Source organism: Vigna unguiculata, chromosome 5, assembly GCF_037176805.1.
Source record: "Vigna unguiculata cultivar grain cowpea cultivar isolate G323 ecotype 2 chromosome 5, ASM3717680v1, whole genome shotgun sequence".
Taxonomy (NCBI): Eukaryota; Viridiplantae; Streptophyta; class Magnoliopsida; order Fabales; family Fabaceae; genus Vigna; species Vigna unguiculata.
Window position 1 is genome coordinate 51536365 of NC_140796.1, and position 24528 is coordinate 51560892.

A 24528-nucleotide genomic window follows, 5' to 3' on the forward strand; every position below is an offset into this window, starting at 1 on the left:
AATTATTTGTTAAATTTTTAAAAATTAATGGTTACTTTTACATGTTTTTATAAAACTATTTACTTCCTTATTCTTTTTTTTTCCTACATCAACCGTTATTTTATTATATTTTCTTTGTACATCTTTATAAATATAATTTTATTTTATTTATTAACTTAATAACATTATAATATCATCGATTACTAATATAATATAATGCATAATTAAAAAATACATAGACATACACGATAGTGCCTGTGTTTACACTTATTAAATAAACATAATAAAATAAAATATTCTGTGGACAAAATGGTAGTGACGGACGCAAGGTGCTACTTGAAAACAATTAACGTTGTGAAAGGACAAATATATATGTGTTATGTTCTGTTATAGTCTAAGGACTGTTCTTTCCCCCTCTCGCACCCATTCACGTTTTTCTTCTTCACCTCAACACTGCTCCTTCTTGTTGCCAACAACAAACACAAAAAAACCAGTGCCAGATTCCAACACTCACACATCAAACATTCGCTCACTCAACAGAAATTCATCGTTTAGTTAATATGTTCAAAAGGTTTTCGCTCGGGGTATGAATCAGCACCCACCTTGTTATGTCGTTTCTTCTTCTGCATTGTCCTTTTTATGCAGGAAAACGCATGAAAGTTGTGAGAGTCTTTATTATTATAATTATATTAATATAACTGCATAATCATTATCTTGCTAATTGCTTCTTGTCCAGGTTAATGGCCATTTTAACACACTCTGGAAAACAAGATCTCCTCCTTCATCACTGTGATTCGTTACGTTCCTTATAACTTAGAGGTTTCAAGTTCTTCATCTCCTTCTCCTTGTTCTTGTTAGGAATGTGAAATGTTTATCTTTAATTTCCGGAAAAAATTAAAAGTTTATTAATGATGTTTCTGCGTTTCTTTTTTGACCGCTTTTTTTACTTTAAACTGCTACATAATTTATTTAATTGGAAAGTTATGCTAACATTAAAAGTGGCATTAACGCGGTTCTCTGTTTTAAAGTGTAGGAGTTGCGAGGTTTCGCTGCTTTATGATTTAGCACATACTTTTCGAATTTGAGTACATTATTAATGAGGGAAACATGTGTTTTGAACAGTAGAATTAGATAGTAAAATCTTGTTCCTTTTCATTTCGGAATGTGAGATTGTAGTGTTAAAAGAGTTGGATTGGATTCCATGATGTTCTTTCTTTGTTAGTTAATTCCGTGCTTGTTTCTTCTTTTTCAATATGCTTAATAAAGAGAACTTCTTACACTTTCTTTTTTTAATTTCAAAAGATGAATCTCCCCCTATTTTTCTACTTTGGTGTTTCCCTGTTCAATGCTCGTTGTCCACCAAGCACACATAACAAATTGTTATAAGAATCCCTATCTATATTACCATCATGTCTATTTTTTCTATTTACGATAATGTTCATGTCTATTTCCTTTCCTTCCTCATTGAAAATATTATGGGAAAATGTCAATGTGTAAGTCATTGAATGGCCACTCTGAATGCCCTTCTTTCACGGCTAAATGGAGGTTAAGAATATTTTTTTTTTCATTGCAATTACAAAAAAGTCCACAGCACATGAATGTGATTTCACTCACATAAATGGGTAAAATGGGTATCTTAGTCATTTACAAGATGAAGATTTGGACGTGTCTGTAATGGGGTGTCCTGTCAGTAGAACGTGCCTCTTAAATATTTTCTGGGATTTTTTGACACAAAGTTCTAGTCATTCATTTCATCAGCTAATAAAAAGACACTTTTGTCTTTTAGAGCGTGATTACGATGTCAAATTACACAGGTAACACTTGTTTTGTGTGTTATTTTCTTGTAACTAAATTGATGCATAACATGTTTATCCAACAATGCAAACTGAATTCTACACATTTCACCCAAATATATACCAGTAGCAGTTTCTCAAGGACTAAATTCATCCATACAAAAATTTCAAGTACCAAAACTCTTGTAATTTTCATTTCATCTTCTTACAATGCTGCCCAGAATCTCTGCCCTGATAGTATTTTCTTTAAGTGATGTCTTCAATTTTAGATATACTTTCTTCAGGTACGTCTAAAAGGGAGTAATAAAGGAGTAACTTTTGGAAATGAAATAAAGTGAAATTTGGTGGATGCAATTGTTGTGCATTTATGATTTGATATGTGATGATGATTAGGAATGCATTCATCCTGCATGAACCTATTTATTTTCCCCCAACTTCATTGACCTTCACATTGGATTCCCTCAGTTAATGATATTTTTCTGAACTGTTATAGTCCTTGTGGGTCAGGGAGCATTCAAGTAGCAAGGTCCTAATTATTAACCCCTTTTACTTTCCTGGAACACAAGGCAGTTAAACCATGCAGCAGACCCCAAAGACAAGGTAATAGCTTCAATTTTCTATTCTTAGTTCAAAATTATATTGTGATGTTTAAATGCCATGATAAGGCTAAATCAATGGGATTTTTCACCTTAAATTATGTTCTCATTTCTCAATTCTCATACTTTCAAATTCAAATGTTAACTACTATATCTGGAACATAATGTGCTCATGGATCTAAAGCTTTAATGCATAAACTGTATATAATAACTCTGTTCCAATTGACGGGTATAGTTAAAAGTTCTCACATGGTTACTAACTTAGCACCAACTCAAGCAAATGTTTTTCAACTATTTACAGTTTCAACTTTTAACTCTCCCCACTTTTACAAATTTCCTCACATAGTTCGTGTCATTTTCATATCGAGCTATTAGCTATATGGTGTTGAAACATTCTGCAATCAGGGTAGTAAGAATCTTAAAGTTTGATGCTTGTCTTTCTTTTTTGGTTAATTTTATTCCTTAATAAGCGCATGTTTCTAAGGTTAAATATATTTGTTGGGTTTTTGTCGCTGAGAGTTTACTTCTGTCATTTTTTTCATAAGACTAATGATTTGTTGTTCAAGTGCGTTTTAAATGGGCGGCGTTAACTGCGGAATTGAAGATTGGACCCGGGGCTTTTATTCCCAGTTACAATTATAATTATAATCATTAATATTGTGAGCAAAAGTTTTAGTTTTTCTAACTGGAATTGATTTCGCTGCATCACTGTCTATTTCAAATGGCTATAATGTCACCTTGTGTAACAACTTTATAGTATTTTTTTTATAGAGGAAAAAGCATAAGACAGTCCAGTCGTTAATTATCATTGGTTGTACGATGGTAAATGTTTGACGATAGATATATAAGAATAACATTTTCGGCACGAGTTATAAGGTTCAAATTTGAATATTTATTACCATATAAATCAATAATCATAATATGGGTTTTAATGCTTTGCAAAAAGTTTTAATTTTGAAGTTGAATTAATTAATTATATGGTTAATGACACTTACGTTACATCTGACAAGACTTGATTGTAACTTTAAGCAGTATTACTCACGTATTTATTACTCAATTACTCTTTACAGCAAAAGTAAATGTAATTAACTCAGCACTTGTCTGTTTAAATCTGTGTAACAGTTTGGGTTTAGGAGCATCCAGTGTACTCTATGTTCAAACCACATAAAGGAACTCTGTAACATGTTAGCAACTACCAAGTTCAGATTTCCCTGTGATTTAAAGAAATTGGTTTTGCTTTATATGGCAAAGTGTTTATTGCTGGTTTTTATTGCTAGAGTTCATAGATGCGTCTTTCCACATACCAATGCAACTTTTCTCGTTAACATGACCATCATAATTCATATCGCTTAGATTTTATGATTTCAGAAGTAGCTACTCTGAAGTGCCTCAGAAAGTGTCTCCTCGTGGTGGTGGACGCCAACTCAGGCCTGCTACACTAGACACTGCATCTTCATCAAACCAAGCTCACAAAACTTCAAAGGATAATAGAAGTCCTAAAGTCACCGACCGCAGATCACCCAGAAGTCCAGCTCCAGAGGTAGGTGTAGAATTTAGTTAGGTTTAGAATCCATTTAAAAAAATAATATTTTTATTAGAAAGTGTTTTTGTGAGAAGGTAACAGGCACGGAAAATCTGTTTTTAGTTTCTTTCTTTATCTTTGATTAAAAATTAAGCTTTATGCTTACTTAAAGCGCTTTTGTTTTTTGCCGAAATTGTAGGATGCTGTTATGATTATGTTTATATTTTTCAAGGCTTTGGAAAAGGTGGTGTTAACTGTTGTCTAATTAGTTGAAGGGTTTAATTCTACTCACTTTTATTGATATTCTTGGACAATGTACTGATATAGCTAATGAGAACGTGATAATGTGGCTTCTAATGGCGTGGGCACTTAATTCCTGTACAAATGCACGTTATCTGTTAGATAGATATTAAAGTCTCCTTTTTGAAGGATTCTGTTCCCGAGCATCTGCTGCATTCAAATAAATTGAGTTGGTAGAATAAGCTACTTCACTGCCATGTAATAACTTATCATTGGTTCTATATACTATATTTGGTGGCATTGTATATTCAAGCTTTGTGAAAGATTAGGTTGCTTCTGGGCCTCTTTTGTTTTCTTATTTTGTTGGCGTAGGTTTTTCTAATCCTTGTTGTTTTATACAATTCCTTATAACTATAGTCTTCTGATGTTTTAGAGGAAGCGTCCTAGCAGAATATCTGAATTAGAATCTCAGATTTCTCAACTGAAAGAGGATTTGAAGGTTGTGAGGAACCAGCTCAGTTTGTCTGATTCATCCAAGAAGCAAGCTCAGCAAGATGCTGAAGAGTCCATGAAACAACTATTTGCCGTATCTGTGAAACTTGAAGATTCTCAACAGCAACTTCAGAAGTTCTCTGCTACTGAACAATCTCGTGTTCTTGAGCTCCAGAAAACTATAGAAGATCATGATAAGGCGTGGCAATCCGAACTCAAAGCTGCACAACAAAAGCTCTCAGACAACACTTCTTCACTGACCTCTGCTATCGATGAAATTCAGCAGCTGAAGGTTCAACTTGAATTGGTAGCTAATTGTGAGAATGCACACACGCAAATTGCAGAATCATCGGACGTGGAGTTACTGAACTTGAAGGATAACTTGGCAGAATCACTTTCCCTTGTGGAGAACATGAAAAACCAACTCAGGGATTCTAAAGAGTCAGGTCAGGCACAAGCTTTGGTCAATGAGACTCTGCGACAACTTGAAGCTGCAAAAAGAACTGTTGAGTTCCTGAGAGCTGATGCTGCAAAAGCTGTGCATGGCTACAACTCTGCTGCTTCGGAATTAGACCAATCTAGAACACGGGTGGAATCACTAGAGACACTAGTCAGTAAACTTGATTTTGGCCCCATTAGTAACAAATGCAACCATTCTTTAAATGTTGCAGATGATGGGAACATGGAGCTGAAACCTGAGATATCACAAAAGGGTGAGGTTCCTAATCACACTGATGCAGAAATTTATTCTCTGAGGTCTGCCATAGAGACTGATGATGAGACTAAGCACCTGGAAGAACATATTCAGTGTTCATTGAAGCTCAGAAAAGCCTATGAATTGATTGAGCAGATAAAATCAGAATCAAGCCAGAGGGAATCCGAGCTAGAGGTAGAACTGAAAAGAAAGAATGCTGATATTGAACATTTGAAGGCTAACCTGTTGGATAAGGAAACTGAGTTGCAGGGCATTGTGGAGGAGAATGAGAAGCTGAATTTGCATCTTCAAAAGAGAAATTCATCCCAAAGAGAACTTGAACTGAAAAAGGAGCTTCGAAAACTAGATGAATGTGTGGCTGAGTTAAAGGGTGATCTAATGGACAAGGAAACAACATTGCAAAGCATATCAGAAGAGAATGAAATGCTGAAGTTTGAGATCAGTAAGAGGTTTGGACATGCTGAAGTTGCTGCAGAACTTGAAGCTGCTAAGGCTGCAGAACGTGAAGCTGTTATGAAACTTGGTATTGTGATGGAAGATGCAGAAAGGAGCAACCGAAAAGCGGAGAGGGTAGCTGAGCAGCTAGAAGCTTCTCAGGCAGCAAATTCAATAGTAGAAGCTGAACTGAGAAGATTGAAGGTACAGTCTGATCAATGGAGGAAAGCTGCAGAAGCAGCTGCTGCTATGCTCTCAGCAGGGAACAATGGGAAGCTGACTGAGAGATCAATGTCTTTAGACAACAACTATAACTCTATGATGAATAAGTACTCACCTTTCTGTGAAGAACTTGATGATGATTTTCAGACCAAGAAAAATGGCAACATGCTGAAGAAGATTGGGATCTTGTGGAGGAAACCTCAAAAATAGTAACTGTTTGGTTTAGACCAGTTTCTAATGTTGTAGTGCAATGTAATCTTATGTTACTGCAATGTTTATGTTATACAATTTTGTCTGACCACAACCTTTCTACTTGTTTGGTGAACATGGTCTACTACTTCTGCTTTGTAGTCAATTTATTTAGTTAAGCCCTTTTATATGATCCACCATTTCTCTATCTAGAAAATCCATGAAATTATATTTTCTTTGTGACTTGGTGGTATCAGGAAGCATTGATTTGATGATCTGTCTCAATGTTTGTTTCTTCTCCATTTCATGGAAATTCTCAATATTTGTACTCTCAAGACTATTTTTTTTTTAATTATGTATGCTGGAATTGAAAAATGTATATTAAAATTCACAAATATATGGATTGGTCCGCTCGTCCCTCATTGAAAATTCGGGTTCAAAAATCTGCCCACTCCACATAAATTCTGGCTTATGTGTCGGCCGTTTTTTTTTATATAAAACTTTTAATATTTAACAAATCGAAAAAGTTTAACAAGTTTACGAATTTAAGCATAGACTTCAAAAAATTAAATAATAAATTAATAATCGAATATTTTTGTTATATCTATATTTACATACATATTTGTGCTTTGATATCCGGATGAATTTTTTAAATTTTAAGATATTCAAAAATATATAATATTTATTTTTTTCATTTATATAAGAATTTAGAATATCTGAAAATTCAAAAAAAAAAGTAACTAATACATAGAAGTATAAATTATTTTTTTAATATATAAGTTGGAGCAGTACACGCGAGATGTGAGTTATGCGAGTCAAAATTTTGTAGGCGAACATACTTAATATTTGAGTCCCGTGTTTTTTTGACAGGTCAGCTCGATGGAAGAGCACGTTCCCACCACTAATTGCACCTAATAACATTATCGTCTTTTATATAATTTAAAGAGGTAATCAAGCAAGTACGCGTAGGTATAGATTAAGACATTCTCAATGTTTCATGAACCTAGGATCCAAAATGAGGTTCTTTGAGCTTTTGTTATGGGGTTTTTCTCCCTCCACCTCCATAATGTTTAACTGCACCCACCTCATAATTTTTCCAATGGCTATTTTACCCTTTGAAAAGTGAATTTCAACTTACCGTTTTATTAATCTTCCAGAACATGATTTCTTCCATAGAATTTCTGAAACTGAATATTTGAAATAAGATTTTTACAACAAGCTTTCGAGAACGGATGAAACGCACTGTGGAACAAACTTTGTAGAACATTATTTTTGGAACAAACTTTTTAAAATATACAAAATAACTTTTGGAAGGAGTTTTTCGGAATGAGCATTTTATAACAAATTTTATGAAACATATGTTTTTATAACAAACTTTATGAAACATATGTAATGCATTATGGAACAAGCTTTTTTATTTTTAATGTAATGATTATCTTTTTTCTTCTTCCTCTTCCTTTACAGTGAAAAGTGAAAAATGGAGATGCAATAGTGATGACATAAAGAATGGGTTCAGTATATCAGTGGCAGCTTAATCCTTCACCTCCATGAATTTCTTCCGAACTGAAGTAAACATAAAGAAACTTAACTTCTTGTCCTTTTTGCTTGTGTAACCTAAAAATAAAAAATAACTTTCAAAATTTGAAATAAATAAATAAATAAAATAGTTTCTAAATTACATAATTCAATTTAGAAGTCATTCGGCGTCCCAATTATATAATGCAGATAAATATTTTTTAAAGGAAAAAATATTTTTTCTAAATTACACAATTTCGTTTGTGCATTTTCAAATTCTAGAGTCCGAAAATATTTTAACTTTAAAAAATGACCTTTAGATTGTACCATTATATAATAAATATTCGTTTAAGTCTGCATTCAGTCTAAATCTACATTTAAAAAGAAAAAAAAATCTCAAATCAATAATTTTATGACTTTATTTCCAGAAAAAAAATAATGTAAAGCCATTTAACTTTATATTTTATTACATTTTATTATATATATATATATATATATATATATATATATATATATATATATATATATATATATATATATATATATATATATATATATATATATATATATATATATATATATATATATATATATATATATATATAAGCACTTCAATCAAGTTAAAACTAAATAACATGAGATTCCTATATGCTCAAATACTATCAAGGAAAAATATTTTTTTACACATTAGCGGACTTAAGCGAATAACATTTGACATATTATTTTTTATTTTTATCATTAAAAAAACTATGTCAAGTGAATGTAAGTAGGTCGTGCTACTATTAAAACAAACGGATTTTTTAAAATAAATAGTAAATATTAATAATACATAAATTAGCTATTGTAAGAGAATTACCACAATGTAAATCATATAATTTTACAATTACCTTTATGCTAAAGTTAGTACATTAAAAGTACTTGTTTTTAATAGCTTAAAATATATTTTTGTCTCAATTTTCGTTTTTGTCAAATCAATCATAATTTTGTGTGTTCAAATGGGTCTCAATCTTTGTCAGTTTTGATCAATTTAGTATATTTTTACTAACACAGTTTAAATTATTAACAGTAATAAACAGTGACAGTCAGGTGTTATTTTGTAGTTTTTTTATTATTTTCTGTTTTTTAATTATTATTTTTTTATTTTTTTTAAATTTTTTTCAATGTCCACGTGTCAACTCAGTAGCGTGTCATGCGTAAGAGTTAATGTTTTATATTGAATTTAGTCCCTATATTCATTATTATTTTTTAATTTAGTCTCAATATTGTTTAAAATTAAGCAATTTTATCCCTCTAACAATTAGGACCAAATTTAATTTTTATAACCTTAAACTAATTGTAATCTTAAACAAAAAGTATTTAATAAAAATTTGAATTTTAACAAAAACATCATTATAACTTTAATATAAAAAAATAAATTTAGTTCCAATTTTGAGAGAGACAAAATTGTTCAATTTTAAACAAAATTAATACTAAATTGAAAAAAAATAACAAATATAGGAACTAAATTGAATACAAAATAATTGACCATGACACGTGGCACGTTGCTAATTGACAAGTGGACACTTAAAAAAAATTAAATTTTTTTAAAAAGTTACAAAAGTAAAAAAAAAACACGAAGTGACATGTGGTAATAACGGTTCATTACCGTTAATAATTTAAATGGTGTTAGGGGAAAAATGATCAAATATTTGAGAACAAAAATAAAATTAGGACTGATTTGACAAAAGTTACAAAATTTGAAACTTAAAAGGTATTTAAACCTTTTTAATAATAAATACATTGACAAATCATTATTTTTAGCTAACTTGTTGCGGAAGAATAAGAGTTAAATGTGTTTTTGTTCCTTCAATTTCAGTTAAAAATAGAGCTTTTTTTTTTTAATATGAAGAAATGAAAGGGTTAAGAGAAGCAAAACTCGTCATAGGTGTAACGACGAAGAAAAGGTGATAACAAAAGATGTGAAAGAACCAACTTATAAGATAAAATTTGTATTCACTTATATATTATAAAATTATTTTATTTTTAATCGATAAAAAGTCCGGTAAAATAAATCAACTGGTATGAAAAAAAGTTCTAATGTTGTTTAGATGAGTTATGTGTCTATGCTTGAATATATTTTATACTGCCTCTCAGTTTCTAATTTTGGATCTATGCCATTAATCTATTTTAAAAGTCCAGATTTTTTTTAAAGAGTTCCGGTCTTTAATATTTTTTTTAGTATATAAAAACATTATATTATTAAAGTATATTATGGAGAAATTAAATTTTATGTTACCTAGAAAAATTTTTGTGCAAAATTTTTAACCTATATGCGTATATTTTTTAAAACTTTTTTTTAATCTTTACCATCTAAAGTAATAAAAGGTAAAAAAAAAAGAGTCTATAAAGACTAAAATGATAATAAACAATGATAATTAAAATAAATTCATAAACAATAATAATAAGTAAAATAAATTCATAAAATAATAATAGTTATAAAATTATACATTTATAAAATAAAGTTATTATCTTTGTTATCATAAATTAATATGAGATTAAATTTATATTGTTATTATTATTATAGAAAATGATATATTGACAACCATTATTTGACAACTTCTCTCACTACCTGACGTGATACTGTTTTTTGAATCTAAATTTTTTTTTTTTGCACAATTTTCACGTTGATCATGCTTGAGAGCGAGAGAGAGGAGTGGAAGTCGTGAGAGAAGTGCAGAGCAGTTTGTTCTTTTTCCATTCCCATGTTTGTTCTTTTTCCTTCTCCCAAGTTTTTTCTTCATCCATTTACGAAGTGTCTTCTTCGTCCATCTCCTTAAGTTTCTTCTTCCTCCATTTTTCAAGTTTTTTGTTCCTCCATTTTCGAAGTTATTTTCCGACGAGATTCGTCATTTCCCCGTTGGTGGAGCAAAAAAAGTATTGGGTTTACCCACTGCAATAAATTCGTGGTATTTGTTGGTGTTTGTGGAAATGAGGCATTTTTGTCTCCTTTTTTGGAGAATATTTGATAAAGTGTTTTTTTTTTTTGTTACAATGTTGGGTTTCCCTTTTTGCACTTAAATCCAAGATGAGAAGTGGCACAACCATCTATTGAAATGGGCTCACCTTAGCATAACTGCACACCTTGGTTTGCACTTAAATTCGGGATCACGAGTGACACTACCCTTTCTTGAAATGGCTTCACCTTATTAAATTCCACCTCAACCATGAACCACACATGTTAAATTGTAAAAACTTAATGGCTACTACTTTAATGAGGGTGAGGGAAAACAATGTAATGCAGAAAAATGCAAGTTTGCACTTACGATAACACCGCTTTGCACATAAACTGCAATTTTTTCGTATGCAAGACGTATGACACAATCTGCAAAATTTCTCGTTATAACTTCCTCTAACGTCACTTAATTAACAAATTTTATAAATTATTGATGTCACCAAGGGGACTGTTGAAAAGGATACTTATAAAGATAGTCAACCAGGGAAAAGGTTTTGTTCAAATGATTTAGCATAGGTTAGCAGAACCCAAATCATTGTTTTGCACTTACATGTGGGATAACGAGTTACATAACCATTTCTTTAAATGGGTACACCTTATTCCAACCCACTTCAACCATGATGCAGACATGTTAAATTCTCAACATCTAATGGCTACTACGCACACCACGGTGAGGGATAACAAAGTAATGTAGAGAAATGCAGGTTCGCACTTATGAACCCACTACTTCGCACGTAAACTGGAAACACCATCTTGCAGATTCCGCTTTAGAGTGATTATTTTCTACAATTGACCTTCTGCTTCCGCTCTTGAACAACACTGTTATAAAAAAATCCACACTTTATCAAATATTCTCCAAAAAGGGAAACAAAAATGCCCCCTTTCCACAATTATCAATGAATATGATAATCGTTCCAAACTCAATTTTGGCAACTAAACACTAGGGTTCCAAACCCCAGGTTCACCGAGGTAAATGCATCAAAAAGGGACAAATTTTAGCGGATGGTGCTGCTACAGTTGGCGGCGAATATATATATATATATATATATATATATATATATATATATATATATATATAATTCTCAAATATATTTTTAAATCCGATAATTTTCTTAACCGAATTATGAAATTTGGTTAACAAAATTACCGTACTTTATTTAAAATCTGAATTTTGGAATCTATTACCAACCTAAGGTGTGAGAGGGGGCGAGTGTTTGTGGATAATAAATATAAAGAAAGAGAGAAAGATGAATTTTTGTTATCATAGTGTGAAAGTGAAGGATCATTTAAAAAAAATTGAGAAAATTTTGAAAAAATTTTGGGTTGCTGAAAAAAGGGGGCTTCTCCCTGCACCTCCAATAATCTCTCCTGTACCCCCAAAACCTACTTTATTTCCAACGTTGCCCCTGGTTAAAAAAAAAAACTTACTGTGTCTTTTCTCAATTTCACCGAATTGCACCCCTAAATATCCCTGCACCCCTCACACTCCTCAGCACACTGCACCCCCAAAACCCCTCCACCCGCACCCCAATAAAAAGCAGATTCCCTCTCTTTGCACGTTGCACGCACTGCACCACCCTTGGAATCTTTGACCTAGCCTCCCCACAAAGCATTCTTCTCCCCCACTACACTGCACTCCTTCTCCCCCACACTGCACCGCACTCCTTCTCCCCCACTGCACCGCACTCATTCTCCCTCTTCTCCCTCTTCTCCCTCTTCTCCCACAAACCATTCTCCCCACGCCATCCTTTTCTCCTTTTCTCCTCCACACACCATTCTTCTCCCCACCGTCGGCAACCACGTTTGATCCTTTCTCGCGGCTTCTCAATTTTTGCAGGTAAGTAATACTGGTTTTTTAATATTAGACAGTGTATATTTTTATTTTAATGCATGTGTATATTTTTATTTTTATTGATTTTATATGTAGGTTTTTACATATAGCTTTTTGTTAAACCTGGAAAGGTGGGTTGTGTTGATGAGTGGTGTGCGTTTGAGAGGAAAGGTTGTGGTGTTTTTATTTTTTTTAAGGAAACGGATTGTAGAATCCGTTTCCCCTTTTTTTTTTTTTTTTCAAAACGGATTCTGGAATCCGTGTTTTTTATTTTTTTTTTGGAAACGGATTGTGGAATCCGTTTCCCGTCTAATTTTTTTTTTTTTTAGGAAACGGATTGTGGAATCCGTTTCCCTTTTTTTTTAGAAAACGGATTTTGGAATCCGTTTTTTTTTTTTTGAAACGGATTGTGTAATCCGTTTCACGTTTAAATTTTTTTTTTCAAAACGGAATGTGGGATCCGTTTCGGTTTTTTTTTTTTTTTTTTTTTACAAAATCCGTTTCTGTTTGTTTTTTTGGATGCGTTTAATGTTTTTTATTTAAATTCGTTTGATGAAATTGAACGTGCACTTGTGTTTGTATGAGGAAAAAAAAAGGAAAGATGAGTGCGAGTATTTATTATTTTTTATTTATTAATTTGTATTTTATTTTATTATAGATATGGTTAGGACACGAGGAAATATATCTAGACATGGTTCAAATGATGCACCTGAGAGTTCCACACAGGGTGCTGCACGAAAGAGACCGACAGCATCGGCTCGTAGAAGGGGTTAGCATGAGGCTAATGTTGTTGAGGACGACATTGTTGAGAATGAGGTTCCTGACGTTCCTCGGGAGGACGAGCAGGTCATTGATAACGATGGTGGAGGATTTCCTGGTGGGCCGTATGATACATCTTTATTGACGCAGTACCATGATCATGTTGCACGCATGATATGGGATGGTCAGGTCAGTAAGAAGTTTTTATATAGGTTTAATTTTGTTGTTGTTAAGTATTTTTATTGTTGTTTGTTTCTTCTGGTAGGATCGAGTTGTGAAAGTGGTCTCCCATATTAAAAAAGTTAAGAAATTAGGACGTCCTCACCCTGCTGTTGCACCTTTTGTGTTAGCTTCTGGATTATCGCCTTTGTGCGATATTTTATATGAATATATCGATCTTGGGTTAGTATTGGGTTTCGTGGAGAGATGGCATCCCGAGACTAATACTTTTCATTTACCCATTGGAGAGATGACCATCACTTTGGATGACGTATGGTCACTTCTCCATCTTTCCATCAGTGGAAACTTTTGCTCCACTGAAAATCTGGAATATGAAGATTCTGTTCAGATTTCGACGACACTTCTTGGTGTTGACCGGGCCATGGCATGTGTGGAGCTGAATCAAAGTCGGGGTGCACAGGTCCGACTGAGCTGGTTGAGAGACTTGTATCACAGCTGTTGTGAAAACGAGCTATGGGAGTTTGCTGCACGTGCATATCTTTTGCACCTTGTAGGGTGCACGATATTTGCTAACAAAAGCGCCACCTATGTTCGTACACATTATCTCGAGCTATTTAGAGATCTCTCCACATGTCGTACATATGGTTGGGGAGTTGCTGCTCTTGTCCACTTATATGAGCAACTAGGAGATGCCAGCTTTGCAAATACAAAGCAATTAGCTGGATATCTACCTCTTCTGTAGGTACCCATTTATATAACATTTTATTCTTTATTTGACTTGTTTTTAGTTTTATATGACAATGGTTAAATGAAATATTATTTGATACAGACTTGGATATACGAGCACTTCCCTACATTAAGGAAGCAAGTACGGGATACATATGTGGAGACTGAACCCCGTGCTCTACGTTATGTCACTGGACGAGCCATTTCCGCTATAGCTGATGTTAGAGTCCAGTTGGATGGCTTGACATATGATGGGATGATTTGGAACTCATATGTAGCACACAGAGCTGCTCGACAACTGGTAACACATGGCATGTTTTCTGGCTTCCTGAGGGTTGGGACCGTCGTTCAACGTCATTTGCCGGAGCGTGTGTTGCGACAATTTGGCTTCATCCAGCCTATTCCACGACCGCCTAGTTCGGTTCCCATGATGGACTTTGAGGCTATTGATGATCGGTGGAAAAAGCACGAGCAGTTTGTTGTACATCAAGTGGTCCAAGCACCAGCTCCTTTTTCTTGTTCGGATGAATATTTGCAGTGGTTTAGGAGAGTCTCCCATCCATACATTTTACGTGGAGCTGAGGCCGACCGACCTAGCCTTGTGCTTGTGCCCCGACTTCGTCGGAATTTGCCAGATGACATAACAGTTCAGAGGACGTCACCGTCATCATCTTCCAGTGGTTTATTGGTATGTAACACATTTAGTTGTTCATATTATTAGTAACTATTAATATTTGACATTAACTTGTTATTATCACAGGGTCTCGTGAAACGCATTGTAGGTGGTCTTCAGCGGATGATAGACTGTAGAGATGTTACTGAGGGCACAGTTGCCTGGATCGCACTCATGAGTTATTGCAGATGGCTCAAGATGGAGTTGAAGAGGAAGAGACTAGAGGAGGACGTAGAGTTCGAGGTCGACGACCATCTACGTCTGGATAGTCGATTTATTTGTATTTGATGTTAGAATTGACATTTGTATTGGATTTTATGTTAAGATATTTCATCTATATATGGTATTTTATATTAAGTTATTTAATGTTAGCAATGAGGCCAAAATATATCCGTCCCTTGGCCAAAGGAGTTAGAATTTTATATATTGGTAAAATAATTACAAACTACAACAGTGAAATACTTAAATACAATCAACAAATATCAGTCTTCCATGAGATCTACATAACTACGATCCACTATGTGTAAATCTAGGAATGCTTGCATCCTATCTCTATAAAATGATGCCCACCCTTTTGCCTTTGGGTAACAATTGCTAGATGATATGATATCCACTGTCGGTAATGGACAGCCTTCTTGTAGACGAACCTGTAAATACGCAATTAGTCAATAGAGAAATAAAGTTATTTATAAAAATTATATATATATATATATATATAAACATATATATATCTGCACAAAATGAGAATTGTAAACATGTCCGATACAAATTAGTCGATGTTGACTTTGCGAAATAGGTGGGGATGTACGAAGTGGGAATATAGTCAAATTCTGAACTGATGACAAGCACACGAGGATTACATTATATCGATTAGCAATCGCATACCCCATGTCTGGTATAGTCATCCACTTGTCTCGATTAGCCTGTATATAATTAATTAGAATATAATAAAAGAAAATCATAAAAAACTTGTAATACATAAATTTCAACACTGGTGTATAGAAGTTATACCTCTGATGGTGATTGAACTAGTAAAGACTTTCTCAGTTCTTCCAGACGATCATAGCCTCCAACTAACGTTGCATATTCATCTCGCCATTGACTAAGTTCTTTGTATAGATCATGTCTGATTAGAGGCCACGACTCCTCACCCATACCCAACAATGCAGCAATGCATCTATATCCACAATGACCGTCCGCCACAACATCGACAACATCGAGTATATAAGGATGAAAAACAGGATTGAACTGTTCTACCATGGGTATTACTTTCTCTTCAATTACACGTTTGCTCTTGACCTTGTTTTCTGTTTTTGCAACACATGTGTCTTGTCTTGAGGACTCAATGAAGGCGTCCACATGCTCAAAATAGGAGGGATCACGTTTGGTTGACTTCTTTGATCTATGACTCTTAGCTGCACCTTTCGTCTTAACTTTACTCGGTGGTGGTAACATCGATGTCATGGAAGGGCTAACTATGTCAAGTAATTTATGTTTTATGGTCACTTTTCCTGCAATATCAACTTCTTTGAAAAGATTAAGCAGTAGATCAACCTCCCTCTGAATAGATAATTGCCCTTCAGATTGTGAAGATGAGACATTGGAGAAGCTCAACCTAGTCCACATCACATGAATTTCTTGGAGAGGAATAATCCCAGGATTATATCGTGCTAATTCACACGCACATGGTAGACCATAAGTTTGTCTGAGAATGCAGCCACAACGACTACTATCGAATCCAATCTTTTTTACTCTTTCCAACTCTGGAGCAAGGAGTTCTAAGGCACATCTAGAAATATTTCCCACTAATCTTCTATAACTCAATGCCTTGTAAGAGTCACTGATCAGATTTAAACTTCTTTCAAAAGACGCCTTAATTTCGTTGTGTTGCAAGATAATAACGTTGTGAATTTCATCCCAACACGAACAAAGGTCTCCCATACTACTTCCAAGAACTTTCTTCAGACTCCAGTGAGCAGACTCAACCCTAGTACAATTTATACAAGGAAATCATATAAACCATTAACTGTTGTAACTCAGTTCTTGAACCTCTTATTGAACGTTTGTACCTATATCTCGCATTATACACTTGCTTCAGAGTTGTAACATTACAATCATCTTTTTCTTTCAAAGTGAGAAGTATATTTGCAGGTTTGACTTGACTTTTGGTCATATCAACAAGCAACGACTGTTCAGTAGACTTCAACCTACCCGCATAGGGGTGACCAACTAGAGTAGAAGAGACATCGTGATTATGGTAACCACATTTTACGTTCAACACCCATCCCTCCCCTTGAGAGATGGGTCTCCCTCTCAATCTAAAGGGACAATCACATTTTCTTGTCCCAGATAAACTGGGTTCTGCATCACACTTGTATTTTCTATATTTTCCACCTCTTTCACAACCTAATAATACATGGGTCTTTCTTCCTGGTTGTCCATTGTATTTATCCGATCTTAGAATAATAACGACAAACCCAAGATTATAAGCAACCCCTCTAACCCATTTAATTAAATCTTCACGTGTTGAGAAAATATCATCGGTTGTAAAATGAGATGTATAATCTTGTTCGCAGATATCATGAACAAAATCAGAAAACTCTGACATGAGACTACAATTTTGTTGAGAATCCGCTTGAGAATCCAAGAAACTCAAATAACTAAAATGATGATCTTCCATAATGAACTATAATAAAAAAAGAAATTTTAATAAGTAAATAACCCATCTAAATGCATAAAGAATGCAACACGTATCACAGAAAACGAGTGAATGCAACACGTATCAAAAATTGAAAACTAATTGCATGTTGATATTCAAAAATTGAAAACTAATTGCATGTTGATATTCATTGCATAATTTACGTTAGAAAATTCACCAATCACACACACAGTATACATTCACTCACATTAAAAATTCACCAATAACATAATATACACACCAACACACAAAATCAAAGTATGAAACGGAATACTATGAAACGGACTAGCTATTCCGTTTCACATCTTTAAGACACGGATTATGTAATCCGTTTGGAAAAACAAAATTTTGGTTTCTATTTCATGTTCAAGTGTTTGGACTTCAAGTGTTTGGTGTGTTGGACAAAACATCCATACAAATAAGGAGCGGAAATTTCAACGAAATAAGTTATTCAATTCTACCATGATACATATGCAATGACACGAAAATCATAATGTATGGGAAACGGAATACAGAATCCGTTTCAAAATGTTATGAAACGGTTTCTGTACTCCGTTTCTAAAAAAATTTGCAAATTTTTATGAAACGAAATACAGAATCCGTTTCAAAACTGTATGAAACGGATTCTATATTCCGTTTCATAAAAAAATTTGCAAATTTTTTTATGAAACGGATTCTGTATTCCGTTTCCCATACATTTTGAATTCCAAACAATCCCTTCAAACAAATTCCATTTACAAACTTATGGTGGTATGAAGGCTAACCTGGATTGACAGAAATACCACTTGGAGGAGCTAACGCGGTTACTCAGAAGAACTTCCTTCAAAGAATCAACCTTCAATCACAATAATAATCACAATAATGCATACTCAGTGTGACAGAATAAACAAAACAATAATCAAATGCATACTCAGACAGAATAAACAAATCAGGATTACTTAAAAAAACATAAATCAAAGTCATACAATACAAACCTCTTCGAGGGACCACCACAGACAGAATGAACGAACGAAGACACCAGGGACCACCGCAGAGAATGAAGGACTGAAGAAGCACGAATGAGAGGGACCACTGACTGAAGAAGCACGAATGAAAGCAGACACTGGATGATGGAGAACAGACGGAGTACAAGAATATGAAATAGGAACGTATAGTAACGTTTTGGGGGGTGCAGGGACGTTGACGCAGTAAATGAAATTTACTGCGTCCGTACCCACTTTCACCCATTCTCACAGGATATTAAATAAGGGCAGAAACGTAAATTTTGGGGGTACAGGAGATTTCTTGGAGGTGCAGGGAGAAGGCGCCCTGAAAAAATGCTTAGAGGAGGAAGAAGAAGTCCTCTGCCGTTGTGGGTCATCATTGTCCCGTCTCTTCATGGGCTGATAAAGAAAGGAAAGGGGGCCTTCTCTCTGCACCTCCAAGAGTTCTTCTGTACCCCCAAAATTGACGCTTATACCCTGGGTAAAAGTGGGTAGGGACGCAGTAAATTTTATTTACTGCGTCAACGTCCCTGCACCCCCAAACTTTTACCAAACGGAATACAAAAACTGTTGCACGATAAAACTCAAAATGTATAGGAAACAGAATACAGATTCCGTTTCAAAACGTTATGAAACAGATTCTGTAATCCATTTCATTAAAAAAATTACAATGAGAAAAGTCAACACCTTAATATACTCTAACTAGTGCCCACGACCCTACCACAATCATAAATTTTGTATGACCTTTATTTATTGTCTAAAGGTCTTGATGCATGGCTCACCAAAGAAGAAAAAAAGGAATGCGTAAAAATAACAAACTTTAAGTATATATATATGGTCTGCACCGTGAGCATAAAAGCGAAAGAAAAAAAAATAATAAACTAAGGATGTAAAGTAAACAATATGTATTCACGTGAATGAGAAAGTGATAAGCAAGAAAAGAAGGAAGGTAACGTCAATTTCCGTTTCAGAAACTATAACTTGAAATCTTTTGTAAAACGGATTCTGGCATGCGTTTCAATCATTTACCAAAAGGATTACCTAAGCCGTTTCACGAAAAAAAGTCAAATTGTATGGGAAACAGATTACGAATTTCGTTTCGTAAAGTTCTGAAACGGATTCTGTAATCCGTTTAAAAAAAATTGCAATTTTTTTTTGAAACAGATTACAGAATCCGTTTCTGAACTTTACGAAACGGCATTCGTAATCCGTTTCCCATACATTATGATTTTTTTGCTTGCACCCCCATTCATAACAAAATTACACCCCACCCCATTATTTTTAAACCTTACTCTTTGTGACCCTTTTTCAATTGCAACATTGTTTTCTGATCAGTCAATTGCAATGTTGTTATCTAATAAATCAAAATGTAGTGATAGAAAGTCAGATTGTAGTTCAGAAGACGCAACAGTATACTCTGAATTATCTCCTTTACAGGTTGATTTGAATATAAGGTATATGAAAACTATCTACTGAATATAATGCTGCTAGATTTTCCTTCAGGAGAAACTTGAGATTAATTGTGGGTATTTTACGATCTTGATAATTTTTCTCTACGTTTAAGCTTCCTCAATTTCTTGCATTTTGCAGCCAGCGTTTGATAAATCCTAATAATTTAGAATCTTAGAAGTGGTTGACTCAACTCAATCAAGAGCTTGAAAATCAAGGACTTAGTTTACCTGAAAGGTATTTTATGGTTCCTATGCATTAATAATTTATTCAGAATTGCCTTTGTCTCTTCATGGAATTGGATTTGTTGAGATTTTGTGTAACATTTGAATATATCACATCACCTACTAAATTTTGAACTCATTTTTATATTAAAATATTTTTCAAATGCTAAGCTGGTACAAAAAGCAAAGTCAGGTACTTCCGGTTCAGAAAGCAATAGCATATATATATATATATATATATATATATATATATATATATATATATATATATATATATATATATATATATATATTTCTGAAACGGATTCTGTAATCCGTTTCAAAAAAAAATTCAATTTTTTTTTGAAACGGATTACAGAATCCGTTTCAGAACTTTACGAAATGGAATTCGTAATCCGTTTCCCATACAATTTGACTTTTTTTCGTGAAACGGCTTAGGTAATCCGTTTGGTAAATGATTGAAACGCATGCCAGAATCCGTTTTACAAAAAATTTCAAGCTATAGTTTCTGAAACGGAAATTGACGTTACCTTCCTTTTCTTGCTTATCACTTTCTCATTCACGTGAATACATATTGTTTACTTTATGTCCTTAGTTTATTATTTTTTTTTCTTTCGCTTTTATGCTCACGGTGCAGACCATATATATACTTAAAGTTTGTTATTTTTACGCATTCCTTTTTTTCTTCTTTGGTGAGCCATGCATCAAGACCTTTAGACAATAAATAAAGGTCATACAAAATTTATGATTGTGGTGGAGTCGTGGGCACTAGTTAGAGTATATTAGGGTGTTGACTTTTCTCATTGCAATTTTTTTAATGAAACGGATTACAGAATCCGTTTCATAACGTTTTGAAACGGAATCTGTATTCCGTTTCCTATACATTTTGACTTTTATCGTGCAACAACTTTTGTATTCCGTTTGGTCAAAGTTTGGGGTGCAGGGACGTTGACGCAGTAAATGAAATTTACTGCGTCCCTACCCACTTTCACCCAGGGAATAAACGTCAATTTTGGGAGTACAGAAAAACTCTTAGAGGTGCAGGGAGAAGGCCCCAAGGAAAGAACCGAAGCCCAATTTAAAGTCCACACTTTGCTACTTCGAAACCTTTATAAACAAGAAACAGTTAAAGTTAAAACTAAATAGCATGAGACTCCTATGCTGAAATATCATTAAATATGCAACAGAAAGGTTAATTGTGGAGGAAACAAATGAATTCCTGAAAATAAATACTAATATTAATAATTATATCTACATCAGTTAGCAATTGTAAAAGAATTATCACAATGCAGTCATATAATTTTCTAATTACTGTTGTACTAACGTTAGTACGTTAAAAGTAACTGTTCTTAATAATAGTTATACATTGATATATCATTATTTTTAGCTAACTTGGTGGTTTTTTTGCTTTGAGCCTCACTTTCTTAAAATCAAAACAGGGTATTTCTATTTCGTATTTTTATGTTTTTTGGAGTTCTGAACAGAACCTCCTTTGTTTGCGTTTGTATTGTAGTACTTGTTTGTAAATTGTTAGTGACTCAACATTCATAATTGTCAAACTAATGTCTGGCTGCTTTCTCACGCCCAAATCCTACGTTGGATTTGGTCTGCCCAACGCACAGGTTTCTTTCCGAACATGGCGCTCACGCGTCACCCAAATTTCTATTTCACCAACTTCTGACAGTTTTTTTTTTTAATTAGTTAAACTTATATTACAATACAGGATTTTGAGAAATTTTACTACATAACTGTTTTTACTTTTAATTATAAAAATACAATCTATTTATCTGTTTGTAATTATTTAAAAACAAACACAGCATAATTCAAAACCCAGAGCTCTGAAACTGTTCAAACTTCAGTGGCTCGGGATTAAGCTGTACAAAATTAAACTACATGACACATCTCTTTCATCTCTCTATCAAATAAGCAAAAGATGTTCTGTATATTTTTTCTCTCCACTTCATTGCCTTGCTTTGGTAAACAAAATCTGAAATTTCATTAGTCTATTCATATTCATCAATAAGAAGATAAAAGTACAGAAAATTTGACAGTTTTGGAGTACTAAACAAAAGCAGGAAAAAGAGAAAAACACAAGTAAAGAAAGGATCCAAGTGAATCAAATCCCTGTTAATGAAGACTGAGATTTTACTCAAGCAAGTGCCTTTTTCTACATGAGGGGACTCTGCAGAAGTCCATGCCAAGAAGATGAGAAACTGTTCCAACTTTGAATTGCTCTTCCTGAATCAATTTCACCATTGTTTGTGTCTGCATTAAGCTGCCATTGTTTGAATTGCTCACTGCCACCACACTGTTCCTGCTTCAGTAATGCACTCACTGATTGAGTGGCTGCATTGTTCATCACTTGATTATAAGGGAGCATCATCTCTTCGCTGATCCCAACTCCACCAGAATTTCCATTATCCACCTCCCCAATGTCTCCATTTCCATACATGTAATACAAATTCTGAAGATGGTTTTGTGTTTCAAGGAACCCACTTCGAATTGCGTCCAGAAATGAAGGGTGCTCTGAGTAGGGATTCATGTCAGAAAAAGAGCCTGTGGGGTTCCCCACACCAGAAATTTCATGGTCATTGTAACCCAATTGTCCACTTGCTTGTTTTTGAAGTCTTGCCAATGCTAGAGTGAAGTCATTGGAGCCATAACACAACTGAGGGAATGTAGTGAGTGGGTTAAGATTGGGTGTGAAACTCTGATCATGATCCCTCTTAAACGATGACGATGACGACGATGATGATCTCTTCTTTCGGCATCCTCCTCCCACTGGAACATTCCTCAGTGTTCCTCCTTTGGTCCAATATCTCCTGCAAGACTTGCAGAAATATCTTGGCTGAGAAAGACTATAGTTGTTGTAGTAGCAAAATTTTGTGCTGGTGGAGTCGCATCTTGGACATTTCAGAGCTTGTTCTGGATTAGGCCTTGGTTTCTTCTCCACTGACATTTGCTGCATCACATAGACATATATAATCAGAAAAAAGAAGAGTTTAATTGGAATTGTATACTTCTAAACTTGTTCTAACAATTAAGAAAGCCAACACCAACGTGTTTGCATGATGCATCCAAATTCCTACCTGGGGTTGTTCACAAGAAGGATCCATCTACAGAATCAGAATCAGACTAAGCACTCCTTGGTTGGAACCTGAAAAGGAGTGATTTTTTTATGTGGGGGGGTTTCAATCTGGTTGTCTAAGGCGTGCAGGGACAAAAAGAGAAGGAAAACAGTGAGAGAGCAAATAAAGATAGACAATTGAGACAGATAGGAGAAGTTTTCATGCAAAGTGAGGGATGGTAATGGTAACAGAAGGACTTGTCTCTATATATAAAGCAAACAATCCCAATATATAGAGAGAGAGAGGAAGAGAATAATGATTATTTTTTGTCGTACAATGTGGTCGATGAATGAGGTTAGCTTGCACGCAGAGAAGGTAAGTAAGTATTCGAAATTCGAGTAATTGTAACGGTTTCATACCATCCCTAACCTGAGTCTTTGTCTTGTCCCTATAGTGGGTCAGTGGACCCAACCATTAAAGGCCCCACCATGCATCCACCACCACCTACATACAAATTAACATCAGTATTCAGTGGTCCAAAATCATTCAATAATTTTTGCATGCATAGCCGATTTTCTCAGCCCCCAATCTTAAACCTCGTGCACGATGGATTCCCATGTTCCTAAGTTCTAACTAACATTTGAACCCTCATTTTGCAATGAATAAAAAAAACACGGCTCTGTATTTGGTGAATAAACAAAAGTATCTTAATCAGACACAAGGAAAATCAGAGGTTTGGTCCAAGAAAGAGGCGAGAATGTAGATGTTTTTGCTAGGTGTGACGAGGTGGGGGGCCACATAGCAAGCAATTAGACAATAATTATTCTTGACATTGTTTGTTGAATGTCTGCTTGATGTGGACCGGTAATGATGTTGCAGACACTGATGACGGTGAAAGAGGATCTTCATTTTTTGTGTCTATTCATCACTCTCAAATCATTCACTTGTTCACACACTAGGCTTGTATTTCGTTCTTATTACATGGAACACGCTGCGCATATATTCTTACAAAATTTTAAACTTAATTTATCTTTGAATTTGTTGGAAGTCCACCTCGATTAGAGATAAGGTCAATTTTCAATATATAAGTGGATGCAATTTTTACATTGCAAGCCGGTTTTGTGGGTTGAGTTAGGCTTAAAACTCACTTCTAATATGGTATCAGAGTCATATTGAAACTTATCCTAACGAATTTTCTTAGATATTCTGTTTCACTCGATATCGGACTGCTAACGGATCATCCACTA

At 34.2% G+C, this 24528-nt stretch overlaps 3 protein-coding genes across 6 annotated transcripts; 1 reads left to right on the top strand and 2 right to left on the bottom strand.

Annotated features, from left to right (window-relative positions):
• Positions 1-346: 346 nt before the first annotated feature.
• LOC114186046 (interactor of constitutive active ROPs 3-like) lies at positions 347-6426 on the top strand. 4 transcript variants are annotated; one of them, XM_028074044.2, is made up of 5 exons: positions 347-563; positions 716-798; positions 2266-2372; positions 3722-3908; positions 4564-6426. In XM_028074044.2, exons 3-5 carry the CDS (start codon positions 2350-2352, stop codon positions 6202-6204), a joined length of 1851 nt encoding a protein of 616 aa, XP_027929845.1. In that variant the 5' UTR covers positions 347-563; positions 716-798; positions 2266-2349; the 3' UTR covers positions 6205-6426. The 4 variants fall into 4 exon arrangements, with proteins under 4 accessions (XP_027929845.1, XP_027929847.1, XP_027929846.1 ...); XM_028074046.2 differs by having other exon boundaries at positions 3737-3908; XM_028074045.2 differs by having other exon boundaries at positions 2280-2372.
• Positions 6427-15154: 8728 nt separating this feature from the next.
• LOC146886535 (uncharacterized) lies at positions 15155-18784 on the bottom strand. Its single transcript, XM_085673496.1, has 6 exons — positions 18760-18784; positions 18532-18659; positions 18322-18392; positions 15871-16846; positions 15596-15782; positions 15155-15511 (listed from the first exon to the last, which is right to left on the bottom strand). Exons 1-6 carry the CDS (start codon positions 18782-18784, stop codon positions 15342-15344), a joined length of 1557 nt encoding a protein of 518 aa, XP_085529622.1. The 3' UTR covers positions 15155-15341.
• A 3401-nt stretch (positions 18785-22185) lies between these two features.
• Positions 22186-23556, bottom strand: LOC114183889 (dof zinc finger protein DOF5.3-like). Its single transcript, XM_028071059.2, has 2 exons — positions 23303-23556; positions 22186-23175 (listed from the first exon to the last, which is right to left on the bottom strand). The coding sequence occupies exons 1-2, from the start codon at positions 23327-23329 to the stop codon at positions 22381-22383; spliced, it is 822 nt and encodes a 273-aa protein (XP_027926860.1). The 5' UTR covers positions 23330-23556; the 3' UTR covers positions 22186-22380.
• Positions 23557-24528: the final 972 nt, after the last annotated feature.